Source organism: Bison bison, unplaced genomic scaffold (genome assembly GCF_000754665.1).
Source record: "Bison bison bison isolate TAMUID 2011002044 unplaced genomic scaffold, Bison_UMD1.0 scf7180017864283, whole genome shotgun sequence".
Lineage (NCBI taxonomy): Eukaryota > Metazoa > Chordata > Mammalia > Artiodactyla > Bovidae > Bison > Bison bison.
The window spans coordinates 1,050,416-1,064,017 of record NW_011494855.1 but is presented as its reverse complement, the minus strand read 5'-3'; the positions used below and the strand labels follow the sequence as shown (position 1 = coordinate 1,064,017).

General features: G+C 38.8%; 1 protein-coding gene across 1 annotated transcript in view; it reads right to left on the bottom strand.

Annotated features, from left to right (window-relative positions):
• Positions 1 to 13,602, bottom strand: part of ERICH3 (glutamate-rich 3) — a 121,375-nt gene that overhangs the window by 3,656 nt on the left and 104,117 nt on the right. Inside the window, 1 exon segment of the mRNA XM_010849425.1 lies at positions 4 to 1,742. Within this exon segment, the coding sequence (XP_010847727.1) occupies positions 4 to 1,742 (1,739 nt within the window).

Genomic DNA, 13,602 nt, shown 5'->3' with positions numbered 1-13,602 from the left:
GCCATGCGCGCTCCCGTCCCCCTTAGGGGCCCCGTTCTTCGGCGCTCCTGTCCCCCGCGTGCACTCTTTATCCACCTCCTCCTCTGCAATCTCATCCATCACTTCACTGAGTTTTCCTGCCATCATGGAATCTCCCTCAGGAACATCTTGGGTCAAGGCTGTGGCGGCTACTCCCTCTGGCCCCTGTAAAGGCCCGTCTTTATTCCTCCCCTCCTGGTTGGTGACCACGTGTTGATCTTTGGTTGCAGACCCCTGGGCCTCACCTGCACCCCTGGGAGTCTGTGCTTTCCCTGTGGACTTGGTTTCGGGAGCTCCTGACACCCTCTCTCCTGCAGGGGTAGACTCCTCTTCCTGCTCTTCGTGGGCCACATTCTCACTAAAGAGCAGCTCTGTTGAGCCTCTGTGCTCTGTGGTTCCGGCATCTCTCAGTCTTTCCCCTCCTTCCCCTTCCCCCCAAACCGTTGTGTTTTCTAGGGAATTTTCAAATCCAGGGGCCGCTTCAAACATGTCTACCTCCTGGTCTCTCAGTGAGTCCTCTCCTTGTTGCCCTGCGTCTTCAGTCACCTCAGATGCCACCACGGCTGCTTCACCCTCGGCATCACACTCCGTTTCATTTGGGGAGGCTTGTGTCTCTTCCTCTGGTCTTTCTTCCTGCACAGGTTCCCCTGCTTTCCCTTTAAGATTTTGCTCCTCTTCTAAAGTGTCTTCATCCTGAAGCACCTTTGCCCTTGTCACCTCTTCTCTCTCAGATTCAGTTTCCCCCAGAGGTGTTTTTGAACTCTCAGCTTTCCTCTTGTCTCTCTTTTCTGAGTCTAATTCCTCAGGTAACATTTCTTTCCTATCATCATCTGTATTAGACTCTGACTCCATCACCATCCCCTCCTTTTCCACCTGGTCCTTACGAAGTCCTTCCAGGCTGTCCACTGAACTCCCCATCTGAGTAGCCTCAACCTTCTCAGAAGTGGAGGAGCTCAAAGGTGTCTCCATTCCTGTGACTGCCTCTCTCTCTTTGGTCGGCTCGTCTCGCCCCAGCATTGCCTCTTCTAAACCCTCCTCTCTGTCAGATGTAGCGTCTTCCATGGGTCCCCTGTCCTCTAGGTCTGTACATGCTTCCTCTTCACTGTCCTCCACGCCCAGCTTTGCAGACCCAACTGCACTCACAGCCGCGCTCTCAGACTTTCCCTTCTCTGGCCTCACTGCCTCTCTTAGGGCCGCTGTCTCCTGAGCACACCCTGAGTTCAGAGCTGCTGCCTGGCTTGCCAGCACTGCCCTCTCTGAAGCCTGCCCACCTTCAGAAGCTGCCTGCTCCGTCTCCAGCACTGTTTGCATCAGGGCCAGTGCCTCAGCAGCCTCACCTTCATTCAGACCTCCAGAGTCTTTTGCTGCTTCTCCTTCTCTGGCACCTAACCCTTCTTTATCCTGCCTTCTATCCCCTTCTGCTTCTGCCTCTGCCTCAACTGCTATGCCCTGAGAGAGCTCTCTTTGCTCCGTAAACTGTCCTACTAATGCCAGCTGTTCTACTTTTGGCTTCCCCTGCCCCGAGGGAACCTCATTAACCCCGGCTTTTCCCTGCTGTGCTGTATCCCCTTTTCCTTCTGTGTCAGCATTCCTGTGTTGAGGACTTTCACCTTCTTCCACTGCTTCTTTCATCTCCAGGGTATGCTCTTCTGATGCAACTTGCTTGGATTTCTTGTTTGAGCTGAGTACAGTCCTTTCCTCCACCACTAGATTCCTATCCGGTGCTATAAAATAAGGTTAGAAATCAAGGTTACTTTAATCAAAGTGCAGGAGGAGACATTACATATAATTTTCTATATATAAGAGATATTTATGTATAATATCAAGGGGCTACTGATATTATATTTCATTTCCTCAACTCTAGGATTCCATCAGCTGTAACATGCACCATGATTTAATAATGGCTTTTCGTGATGAAAAAAGAAAAAAAAAAAGAGCTATCAAATTTAATGGACACACATTGATATTAAAGAAAATTGAACATCAGAACTGTTGAAAACAAACAAACAAAAAAATCCATGCCTTAGAATAATAAAATCTCTCTCCCTCCCTCTCTTTCTTATACACACACACACACCCCATACACACATACATATATCCCACTTTCAAATGAAATATTAGGACTTGCAGAAAAAATTATGCAACAAGGAAAATAGTGAGGATTTCATTTTAGCAATCATTGTTCCCTACAGGACCATAATATGCTTGTTCTCAGCCTAGGTTTCTTGTACTCATGTGAGCATTTAGCAACAGAATCATAATACAATATGAACTGATCATTATCCCATACATTGCTCCCATTAAAGCTGCTGCTGCTGCTAAGTCACTTCAGTCGTGTCCGACTCTGTGCGACCCCATAGACGGCAGCCCACCAGACTCCCCCATCCCTGGGATTCTCCAGGCAAGAACACTGGAGTGGGTTGCCATTTCCTTCTCCAATGCATGAAAGTGAAAAGTCAAAGTGAAGTCGCTCAGTCGTATCCGACCCTCAGCGACCCCATGGACTGCAGCCATCCAGGCTCCACCATCCATGAGATTTTCCAGGCAAGAGTACTTGAGTGGGGTACCATTGCCTTCTCTGCCCATTAAAGCTACTATATCTAAATTTAGTGATCAAATAACTTCGTAGCTCAAGGTAAGACTTTTTACTATAGATACAAATTTGTATTGTAGGTCAAAATACCTCCCCTCTACCTTCAGAATTTGATTTGCCTTTGGCAAAAGAGGATCACAGAGCAAGACAGGACTTTGTAGTATGGGACAATTTTCAACATAAATAACCTACTTGAAGCATTTCATAAGTTTCTCATCCATACTTTCCTGCAAATCTGGGTGTGTTAGCTATCATACTTCAATAAATATAAGTTCAGTGTGTTTCTTAAAAGGCTCCAGATAGATTTCTTATCCTTTAGCAAATATGTGCATTTCTGTTACAGTGATCCAAGCAAAATAAATAAAAGCATTCCAGACCAAAGGCCAAAGCATTTAAAATTTTCAACTGCAGAATAATACTTAGGGAGATTAGAGCTTCTCAAATGGTCCTCTCAATGCTTTCTATCAATCTAATCTTCTTTGTTTGTAGAGGACACTGGAATAGATTCTACAAAATAAGTTATAATGCCAGGATGCCGACTTCCAAATGGTATAAATGTATAATGTAGGCAAGTGTGTCTTCCTCATGGTTTTCTCTTGCTTGCCCTTTTGGCTAACCATCTCACCCCTACCCCATCACCAACAATCTCCCAGAAACTGAAAGCCCTGATCTTACTCACTTCATCCTTACTCTGTTACTCCATCTGGGACTGTCCTATAACTGCAGTTCCTCTCCTAACACCACACATGGCTGTCCTTTGTTCCTCCTCTTGGCCTCTTACCAGCTATTAAAACAAGCCATTATGAAGTTAGACAATAACAGCTGATATTAAATTTCCCTTTAAAAATGTATTTGGAGGGTAACTTTTGATATATTCATTCAAAGGAGTAACAGAAACTTCTCCAGGAGAAGGGATAAGCTAAACCCACTCCAGTTTTTGGGGGCTTCCCTGGTAGCTCAGTCAGTAAACAAGTCCACTTGCAATGCAGGAGACCTGGGTTCAATCTCCCTGGGTTGGGGAGATCCCCTGGAGGAGGGCATGGCAACCCACTCAGTATTCTTGCATGGAGAATCCCCATGGACAGAGGAGCCCGGGGGGCTGCAGTCCTTGGGGTCGCAAAGAGTCAGACGCAACTAAGCACACAGCACAACAGAAACCTCAGGTCTATAAGTAGGGTGCTGTTAACTTTTATAGGAGGTCCTCAGCATACCACAGCAGCTATTTATTATATTAAATGTAGAGCCAAATGGGCTTCCATGGAGCCAGTTCACCTGAAAGAATATGGTTTGTTTTATTTCCTTACAGATTACTAGATTTAAAACAAAATTAAATGAAAGCCATGAGAAACAACATACCAAGTCTCTTTAATAGTATATCTATTACTATTCAAATTCCTTCATGAAAGTATACTTCAATAGTCAGTTATAAAAAACATTTAAGGAAAGTCCTCTGTTTTGCTAAGTTGACCTCTAAATTTATGGATTAATTAAAGCACATTCAGGAATACAGCAGGGTAATAAAATTGCCTAGCCACTATGTAATAATATATTGTGCCTAAATTCTCAGAGAAAAAGTGCTAGTGGCATCTAGCTGAGTTATTACACACACACACACACACACACACACACACTCATAGGGCAGTCAGACATGACATTCCTGAAGCAAGGGAGAAAGCGTAATTGAAGCCCTTCTAAGAAATATCAATACAAAAACATGATGTGTTTTTGCTAGTAACCTCATGGGCTTTTGAAAAAAAAATGAATATAAGAAACCAAGCAATATTCAAAAACAGGGGCAATTTGATTTAGTGACTGAGTGTGTACTTGGGAGTCAGACAGATCTCGGTGAGAATACCAGCTCTGCCACATAATTGTGTGAACTTGGGAAACATATCTCTAAGCCTTCATTCTCTTATCCATAAAGTGATAATAGCAATCCTTAACTCACAGAATCTTTGTAAGAACAAACCATAAAATACTTGGCACAGTGCCTGGCACACAGAGAGCCCTAACAAATCTTCCTTCCACATTCCCCTCTCACTGCATACAATATGTGATATTTTCTTGCTTGAATCAGATTTAATAGACAACAACTACTCTGCCTGCATTGTTGAGGAGGTATGTTAGAACTCCTCTGGTTGAATGTCCACTATGAAAGACTTGGGTTCTTGAAGCCCAGAGTCCTTCTGCAACTCAGTCCACTCAAGTTCAGGTGTCACCTGGCCCTCTCCACGTTCCCTGGGGGAACTTGAGCTCAGGGAGCCAGCCTAAGTGCAAATCATCTGGCTGCTACTATTTGCCTTGAGTAACAAAGTCCTTTTTCTCTGAGCCAGGAATCTTGTATCTTCTAATGCATCTGTGAAACTGGCTAATTTGTCTGCTTGAAAATAGAGTAAAATCTCAAATACCTTAGAGGGCTTGATGCCCATCATTAAAAATTGGATGTGGGGGGTAATGTGACCACATGATGAACACAATGAAGCCCCCTCTCCCTCCCCCTACTTCCACACACACATACATGTATTTAAATCAGGCTATTTTAAAAAAATTATTTACTAAATACAGGGAAACCTGATTTCAAGGGCACAGGCTGTGTGACTAGATATATATGTGTCATGGTCTGTTGAGTCACTCTAATAGGCCCTCCTGCAGCTGGAATACTCATCATCAAAAGCCAGGTCATTTGCTGATGGCAATGAATTCTTGCCTAATTTTAAAAAATAAGGAGTTCAAATAAATCACCATGAAATGTGTCTGGGCTCTTCAAGTCTCCAATGGGTCAGTTAGGCACATCCACCTAACTGGGAGACATGCTAAGAAATAATATTGGTCTGAAAATCCCTACCAATATTTTCTGTTATTTGCAGTCCTTTTTTATTATCTGAAATCCTTTTTTAAAAAACAAACTCTAGGCACCAATGTTTTCAAAAAAAGAATGATAACTTTCATATCTGATGTCAGCTCCAAAGCTCCCCTTAATGCCGCTCAACCACCTCCTGCCATCACATTCACTGGTCAAAAAGAAAATAAAGACGGAAAGAAGGATAAGAAGATGAAAGATGGAAATGGCACTGCCTTTTGCAGAGGCTTTCTGAAGATCTTTCCTAGGTAATGATGCACCCTTACCTGCACCTGTGTCAGTCTCCAGCTTCCTTGAGAGTTCCTCTCCTTCTGTGCTGCTAACACCAGCCTTGGAGTCATAGTGGCAGTGGAGGCTAGAGTCCACAGCTTCAGCTACTACCTGTTCAACTGATTGGAGACCACATAAAATACCAAAAGGTATTAAAAACAGGTCAAGGAAACATTGTAAATGAAACAGCAGCAAGTGGGGTTAATTTAAAAGCATTCACATTAAGATCCTGTTTTTAAAATGGCAGGATTAAACAATGCTCAAGCTATGATTTCAAAATGAAAACAAATAGGAAATCATGAAGAAATCCATGCAAAGAGATACTTACATAAAAAAAAAAAAAAAAGGCAACAGCCAGAAGCAGTGACAGATTTGCCAAAGGCACATGCAATGAAATGACTGTAAAGGAATTTAGTTGCCTTTTCCTTTTTAGAAACGTGTTATGGCTTTTATAATCCCAATCATCACTATTCTTTTAGATCTCTAAAACTACCAGGACTGACTATACTATAAGCATTTCGTCCGTTAGTAGATATTTCAGTGATGTGACTCCAACACTCCATGTGGACAGAGCAGAAAAGATATTGCATAATTCCTATAAATTTGACAGTAAAAGCTGCTGTAGACATTTCTGTTTACCTGCACTGATTACTAGCACTGAGCTTTAGGAATGCAAAGACCTAAAGAGTTCAAGTTCCACACTAACTGTGTCACCTTGAGTAAGTTCTTTGGCCTAAGGCTCAGCCTCAACTTCAGTATACTCATCTGTCAAAAAGAGATATCTTAGTGATTATATTGGGAGCATTAAATGAAATAATACCTGTAGAACATGTTTATATTTAACTTATTAACAAGTGCCTAAGCACCTAATGGGGCTTCCTTGGAGGCTCAGTTGGTAAAGAATCTGCCTACAATGAGGGAGACCTGGGTTTGATCCCTGGGTTGGGAAGATCCCCTGGAGAAGAGCATGGCAACCCACTCCAGTATTCTTGCCTGGAGAATCCCCATGGACAGAAGAGCCTGGCGGGTTACAGTCTGTGGGGTTGCAAAGAGTCAGACATGACTGAGTGACCAAGCACAAGCACCTAATACATAATAATAGATGAAATGATGAGTATGTTTATTGCAAGTATTATCTCCCACTTTCATATAATTCTAGGCAACCTGTAATATCCGTTAAGTTTGTCTTTAGTTTCTGGCACAACCCTGTCTACATCCCTTGCTTATCATCTGATGACCTGTGTCTCCAAATCTCTGACAGCTATCATTACACCACTTCCTGGTTAACAAAAGCTCACAAAAGAATACTAGACCTAGATTATCCCTTTTATATAAAAACATAGTTTCTCCAAAATATCCTCCCTCTCTATCTTTCTCTCCCTTTCTTTCCTTGCCTCCCTTTTCTCTTACTTCCTTGCTTTCTGTCCTCTCAGATAGGCTGATGCAGTTGATCCAAAGATTGTACTTCAAAAAAAGCAGAACTAGAATGTGATCCCTTGCTCAATTTAAGGTGAGTTGCTAAGACGCAGTTAGTTACTTACTCATCCCTCTGTGTTTGGAAACAAATAGTGAGATATCTGATTCACACGGCTTTCAGGGAAAAAATGGAATGACTTAACTACATTAAGAGAAAAAATATGGAAGTGAAAAGAAGTGCTTCACATAGGCCAAATGTATTCTCTGTAAGAAGTCTTTGAGCATCAGTTTTCCTCACTCATCCAATCCACCAAATACAAAAGGTTTTTTTTTTTTTTATAATAATATAGTTTAGAGATGACATCAACTCATGACAATTAGGTTATCATTGTTTTTTTTTAAACCAAGTCAATCTTTATTTTAGTAACTTTATAATATAGTATATATAAGTTAGATATCATCTTTCCCACTACACTAATGCTGGCACTGTTTAACTAGAGAGTCTAGATAAACAGTGTTTTAGGTCTTTGTGTATAAATCTGCTTGATCCACTAAGCAACAGGTTGGCAGGACAGGAGGGTGGGGGGGAATCTGATTTGGTATCAATTACTGAAGCTCTGTTTCATCAGAGCCAACAGGACATCTAGGCTTTTCCCCAAGTAGTCCACAAGCTATAAAGAAATATGGTTTACTATAGTTACAGAATCGTTATGTTGTATATCTGGTTAATATAATGTCATGTGTCAATATTACCTTAATAAAATATTTAATATGATTTACAATAATAATAACTAAAATAAACAATTAGCAGCTATTGAACCAAAAGACTATTCTAAGAAGCCAAATAGTACTAGCATAATCTATAAATTACAGACTCACTCAGAATTTCCTGAAGCTTGTAGTCCTTCTCTCTCAGGACTGTAATCACCACTTGCCCACGTCAGCTAGCTTCCCCCAGGAGGGTTAGGCTTTGGAAGTTGATGAGAGCCTGTACAGTTAGGTGCTGCCTGATTCAGGTTTAGCAAAAATGGGACACTGGCCTGAGCATCAAGGATTTATTAGGTGTGAGATCAGAAAAGGCCTCACTTGGTCACTTTTTTCTCAGATGTTCTTCTGAAACTGAAACTTAAAAAGCAAGACCTCAGCCAGCATCTAACCTTGACCATTTCCCACCTACTGTAAGGGAGGACCATGCATGCTGAGACTCCCATGTCAGCAGTGTGACACATCGCCCTGTTTCCTCTATCTATTTAGCCCTTCATCCCTCAAGGCTCTGCTCCTTCACCTTGCTATAAAGATGACCATTAAAAGCAAAGAGAACTGTCAGTTCCCATAGCATCTGCAGCAAAATGGAAGAGGCTCATACAAAGAATTTCATAGGAAAACATCTTTTCCACTCAAATGTTATAGGATATTTTGAGATATTTTTAAAATACCAAAATATTATTACATTACAGTATTAGCTTTCTATTATGAAAACAAACATTTTAAAAATAATATATGTTATTTTCCCCAAGTATGAAAAGAGTACATATTCACTACTTGAAGCTTGAAATAATAACGATAAAAAAATACGGAGACAATACAACTAAATACAACAATATCCTAGTTTCACCACTCAGAAACAACTAGTAGTCAACATTTTGGCAGGTTTCTAAGTATTTTTTTTCACTTTACTACATCTATAGATAACATTTTGTATCCCATTTTATTCATTTAGCAAAATATTGTGACCGTTTCCATGTATCATTTAATAAGAACTATTCTTCAATAACTGCACAGAATATTCTAATAAAGTTTTACTAAAATGTGGTTGACCAATTGCCTGGTGTTAAATGTTGAATTGTTTCCATTTTTTGTGATTATAAAGCTAATTCAAATACAGATCATAATTATTTTATTATTTCTGACTATTGCCTCAGTATAAATTCCTGGAATTGGAATGATTGGGTCAAAGAGCATGATAACTTTTAGATGCTTTTGATATATGTTTCTCTATGTTCTTCAAAAAAGGAGGTCAATTAATAATTTCACCTCTAATGATAAGGGGTCTTATGTCCCTGTACTATTGCTGACAGCTTCTCAGTTTCCACCAATTCCTTCTAAATTTGATAATTTAGTCATTGAAAAGTGGTGGCAAGGATATGGTTTTCAACATTAGTAGGCAAGCTTTCTAAATTCATTCCCTTTCCTCTGCTTCTTTTGAAGCTAAACAAACCAGCAGTTCTGTATCAGAAGAAAGTTTTGCCAAGAATTGTTTATCTGAATTTTAAGAGCCTAAGAAGGCCATAAAAACAGAGTAAATATATATCCAGGTTTATTCCAAGTTCCCAGTCACTTTGAAAACTATGACTGTTCTTTGATCATTTTTTGTGTCACCAATCAATTATCTTCCCGGCAACTCCCCGTGACAAAATTCATAACTAACATCATCTACCTACACAGTGAAGATGTTCATATGTTACCTTTGGCATTGAAACATGGCTTACAAAAACCCAGGATTAATTACAACTCAAGACCACACCTGTTCAAAGATAACAGATTCAGAAAGCTAAGGTCTATCCTCTACACAGTGGTGAGAATAATCTTTTCAAAACTTTCCACTCATGTCATTTGTATGCTCTGATTTTTCCAGTGACTTCCTATCACAGAATAAAATCCTCCTAATGGCATAAAAGTTTTTTTTCCCTCTGGCCTCATCGTCTCCCACTCTCAGCTTGTCCATTCTGCTCCTGTCACAATGACCTCCTTCCAAATTCTTCACTCAAAAACTATGCTCCCAATTTAGACTCTGCATTTGCTGGGCTCTCTGCTTCTTGTGCTTCTTCTTCAAATGACAGAGTGACTGACCCCTGCACCTCATTTCCCTCTCTGCTCAAATGTCCCCTCACTGATAGAGGCCAGCCCTAAAAAATACTACCCCTTCCTCAAACCATCACTCTATCTCCTTACCTTGATTTTCTTTTCTGCTAGCACTTAGCCCATATGCTCCATTACATGTTTGTTTTTCACTTGTTGGGCATATCTCTTCCCAGAATATAAACTTCAATATAGGCAAGCACTTTGTTACAGTCACACTGAGAACAGTGTGGCATAAACAGATACCTAACAAATATTTCAGAAGGAATCTATGAAAACAAATAGCTATATGCTTTCACAATTCACTCAGAATAAAAATAAAATATAAAAACAAACAAACAAAAAACAACAAAAAAGAAATTGTATTTAGAACTGCAACTCTTAATGCATGATTTTCTTGTTCTTTCATCAAGACCATTCTATCCTGCCTCAGATCAGATCAGATCAGTCGCTCAGTCGTGTCCGACTCTTTGCGACCCCATGAATCACAGCACGCCAGGCCTCCCTGTCCATCACCAACTCCCGGAGTTCACTCAGACTCACGTCCATGATGATAAAAATTGCATTTTATTTAAATCCTACTATTTAGGTTTATATTACTTGGCCAAGCACTATGACTTCTTCTGATTCAAATATGAAAGTATAAAATGCCTACTTCTATATACATTTTACATTATATAAAACTTTATTAATATTTTATTTATATTCATAATGTATAAATTATATTAACTTCACAAATTAAGGCACATAAATTATTCCACCATGAGAATACAATGTGTCAAAATGCATTAAGACAGTTTAAACTAAAAATAACAGAGAAAACTAAACACATTTAAATAACACTATGCTCTATAATACTGAATTAACTCCCAAGGACACCATCTCATTGTAGCTAGCAACTATAATCTTTTACTTTACCCACTTCACTGCATATGACTTATCTTTTCTATAAATTCACCTGATTTTTTGGTGGACTGGACAAAACCTAATTAAGTGTGACATATTATAAAATACTTAGAAGGAAGCTATCACTTTATGTTATCAACATGAAAGGTATGAAGGCATTAAATGCAGTACTTTACAAATTTATCCATTGCTATAAGTGAAAACAATTCAGATTAAGTTATATTAAGTTAGACACAACAAAACATCATTAATTGTGTGTGACTTTTTGGCACAGAGACGTTCTTAACATAATCACAATTTTTATTTGAAGTCTAGTGGAAAATGATTAATTCAGTGCTATGCAAAATGAGATAGAATCTTTTACACATTATCTCAGCCCCCATTTCATTTCAACCTAAGGTTCTAATCAGGGAGCTAAGTAAAATATTAAAATATACACATTTCAGTCTTCACTAGCTTCTGGTTTAATTTATATAAGCTATGTTTTGCAGCAGAGTCACCTAAATGACCTTCATTTCAAGCACATAACTTTGGTTCCATCCCTTTCTCCCTCAGCCACCTAACTGAAGATTTAATTAAGGAGAAGGAACCACCATAACCTCTCTGCTTGGTATCAATATAACACATGATGCATTCAAGACCTGGTTTATTTTATCTGAAATTTTCTTAGGAATGTTTACTCATATAAAGACTTTGAGAATAGCTGTCATTACCTATTATTTTAAATATTTACAAATTTATTGCATCATTTCCTGGAGTTTATTTTAAAAACATCAGTACTCAACTGTCATTAATCTACTAATCCTTAGGGGTTTTGATGCCATAATTCTTTTACATTATCCTGAGTATTTTACAAGGTCCTTGTGCTATTTTGCTTATAAATGTCTCATTTTCCACTGTCCTTTAATCTCTCTGCCTTTAGGTCTCTCTAACCCAGAAATTTTATTCCTTTGTGGAAAATAGGCCATAAAACAAATCTACCAATTCTTACACAGAAAGCAGTATTTAAGAAAAGTTGCAAAGTTATAAGATACTAAGGCAATACAATGGCATAAAATGTACAGTAAATAAGAATAAAAGTACAGTTATATATGCAGATATGAAAAGATATTCAAGATATAGTGTTAAGTGAAAAACAACAACTTGTAAAACAAATGTGTTTCTATCTGCATATAAAAATGACATCTGTATATATAATATATAATATGATGCATTTAGATATGTTTATATAGAGAGAAACTTTTCTGAAATCATGCACACAAAAAAATACTTATCCACAGTTTTTGCTCAGGAAATAGAAAAAAGGCCAGGCAAGGAAAACCCTAGCTTTCATCTTATTCTCATCTATTCTGTGTAATGAAAACTTTTCAACCAATCTTTTATAAGAAAAATTTTTTTTTCAAAAACTTTAAAATGTCTATTACCTTTGATCCAGAAATTAAACTTCTTGGAAACTAGCCTAAGAAAATAATTGTTAATTTTAAATTATCTTAGGTAATAAGATATTAGGGTATGATTAACAGTAGTGAAAATAGGGAAAAACTTATGGAAATGGTAAAATTATGAAAAAAACACAGGATAGAATAATACACAGACATTAAACATATTCATGAAGATTACATAATAACATAAAAATGTTTATGGTATAAAGTTAGGAATAAAAAGCAAAATACAACATTTTATAGAATTTATGACAACATAGATTTGTAAACTCTAACTTTAGAAATAAAAAGCCTGACCAAATGTTGAAAGTGATTTTTGTGTGTGATAAATCCACAGATATTTTGAAGACCATTTTTCACAATCTCCTAAACGTTATTTTGTAAACTATTAATGAAAAATAAACACCAAAAGAAGTCTGGTACATACATACAGTTCAGTTCAGTCACTCGGTCGTATCCGACTCTTTGCGACCCCATGGACTGGAACATGCCAGGCTCCCTGTCCATCACTAACTCCTGGAGCTTGCTCAAACTCATGTCCATTGACTCGGTGATGCCATACAACCATCTAATCCTCTGTCTTACCCTTATCCTCCAGCCTTCAATCTTTCCCAGCATGGGGGTCTTTTCCAATGACTCAGTTCTTTGCATCAGGTGGCCAAAGTATTGGAGTTTCAGCTTCAGCATCAGGATCTTCCCAATAAATACTCAGGACTGATTTCCTTTAGGATAGACTGGTTGGATCTCTTTGCAGTTCAAGGGACTCTCAAGAGTCTTCTCCAACACCACAGTTCAAAAGCATCAATTCTTCGGTGCTCAGCTTTCTTTATAGTCCAACTCCCACATCCATACATGACCACTGGAAAAACCATAGCTTTGACTAGATGGATCTTTTTTGGCAAGCAATATCTCTGCTTTTTAATATGCTGTCTAGATTTATCATAGCTTACCTTCCAAGGAGAAAGTGTCTTTTAATTTTATGGCTGCAGTCACCATCTGCACTGATTTTGGAGCCCCCCAAAATAAAGTCTCTCACTGTTTCCATTGTTTCCCCATCTGTCATGAAGTGATGGGACCGGATGCCATGATCTTCATTTTCTGAATGTTGAGTTTTAAGCCAACTTTTTACTCTCCTCTTTCACTTTCATCAAGAGGCTCTTTAGCTCTTCACTTTCTGCCATAAGGGTGGTGTCATCTGCATATCTGAGGTTATTGATATTTCTCCCAGTAATCTTGAT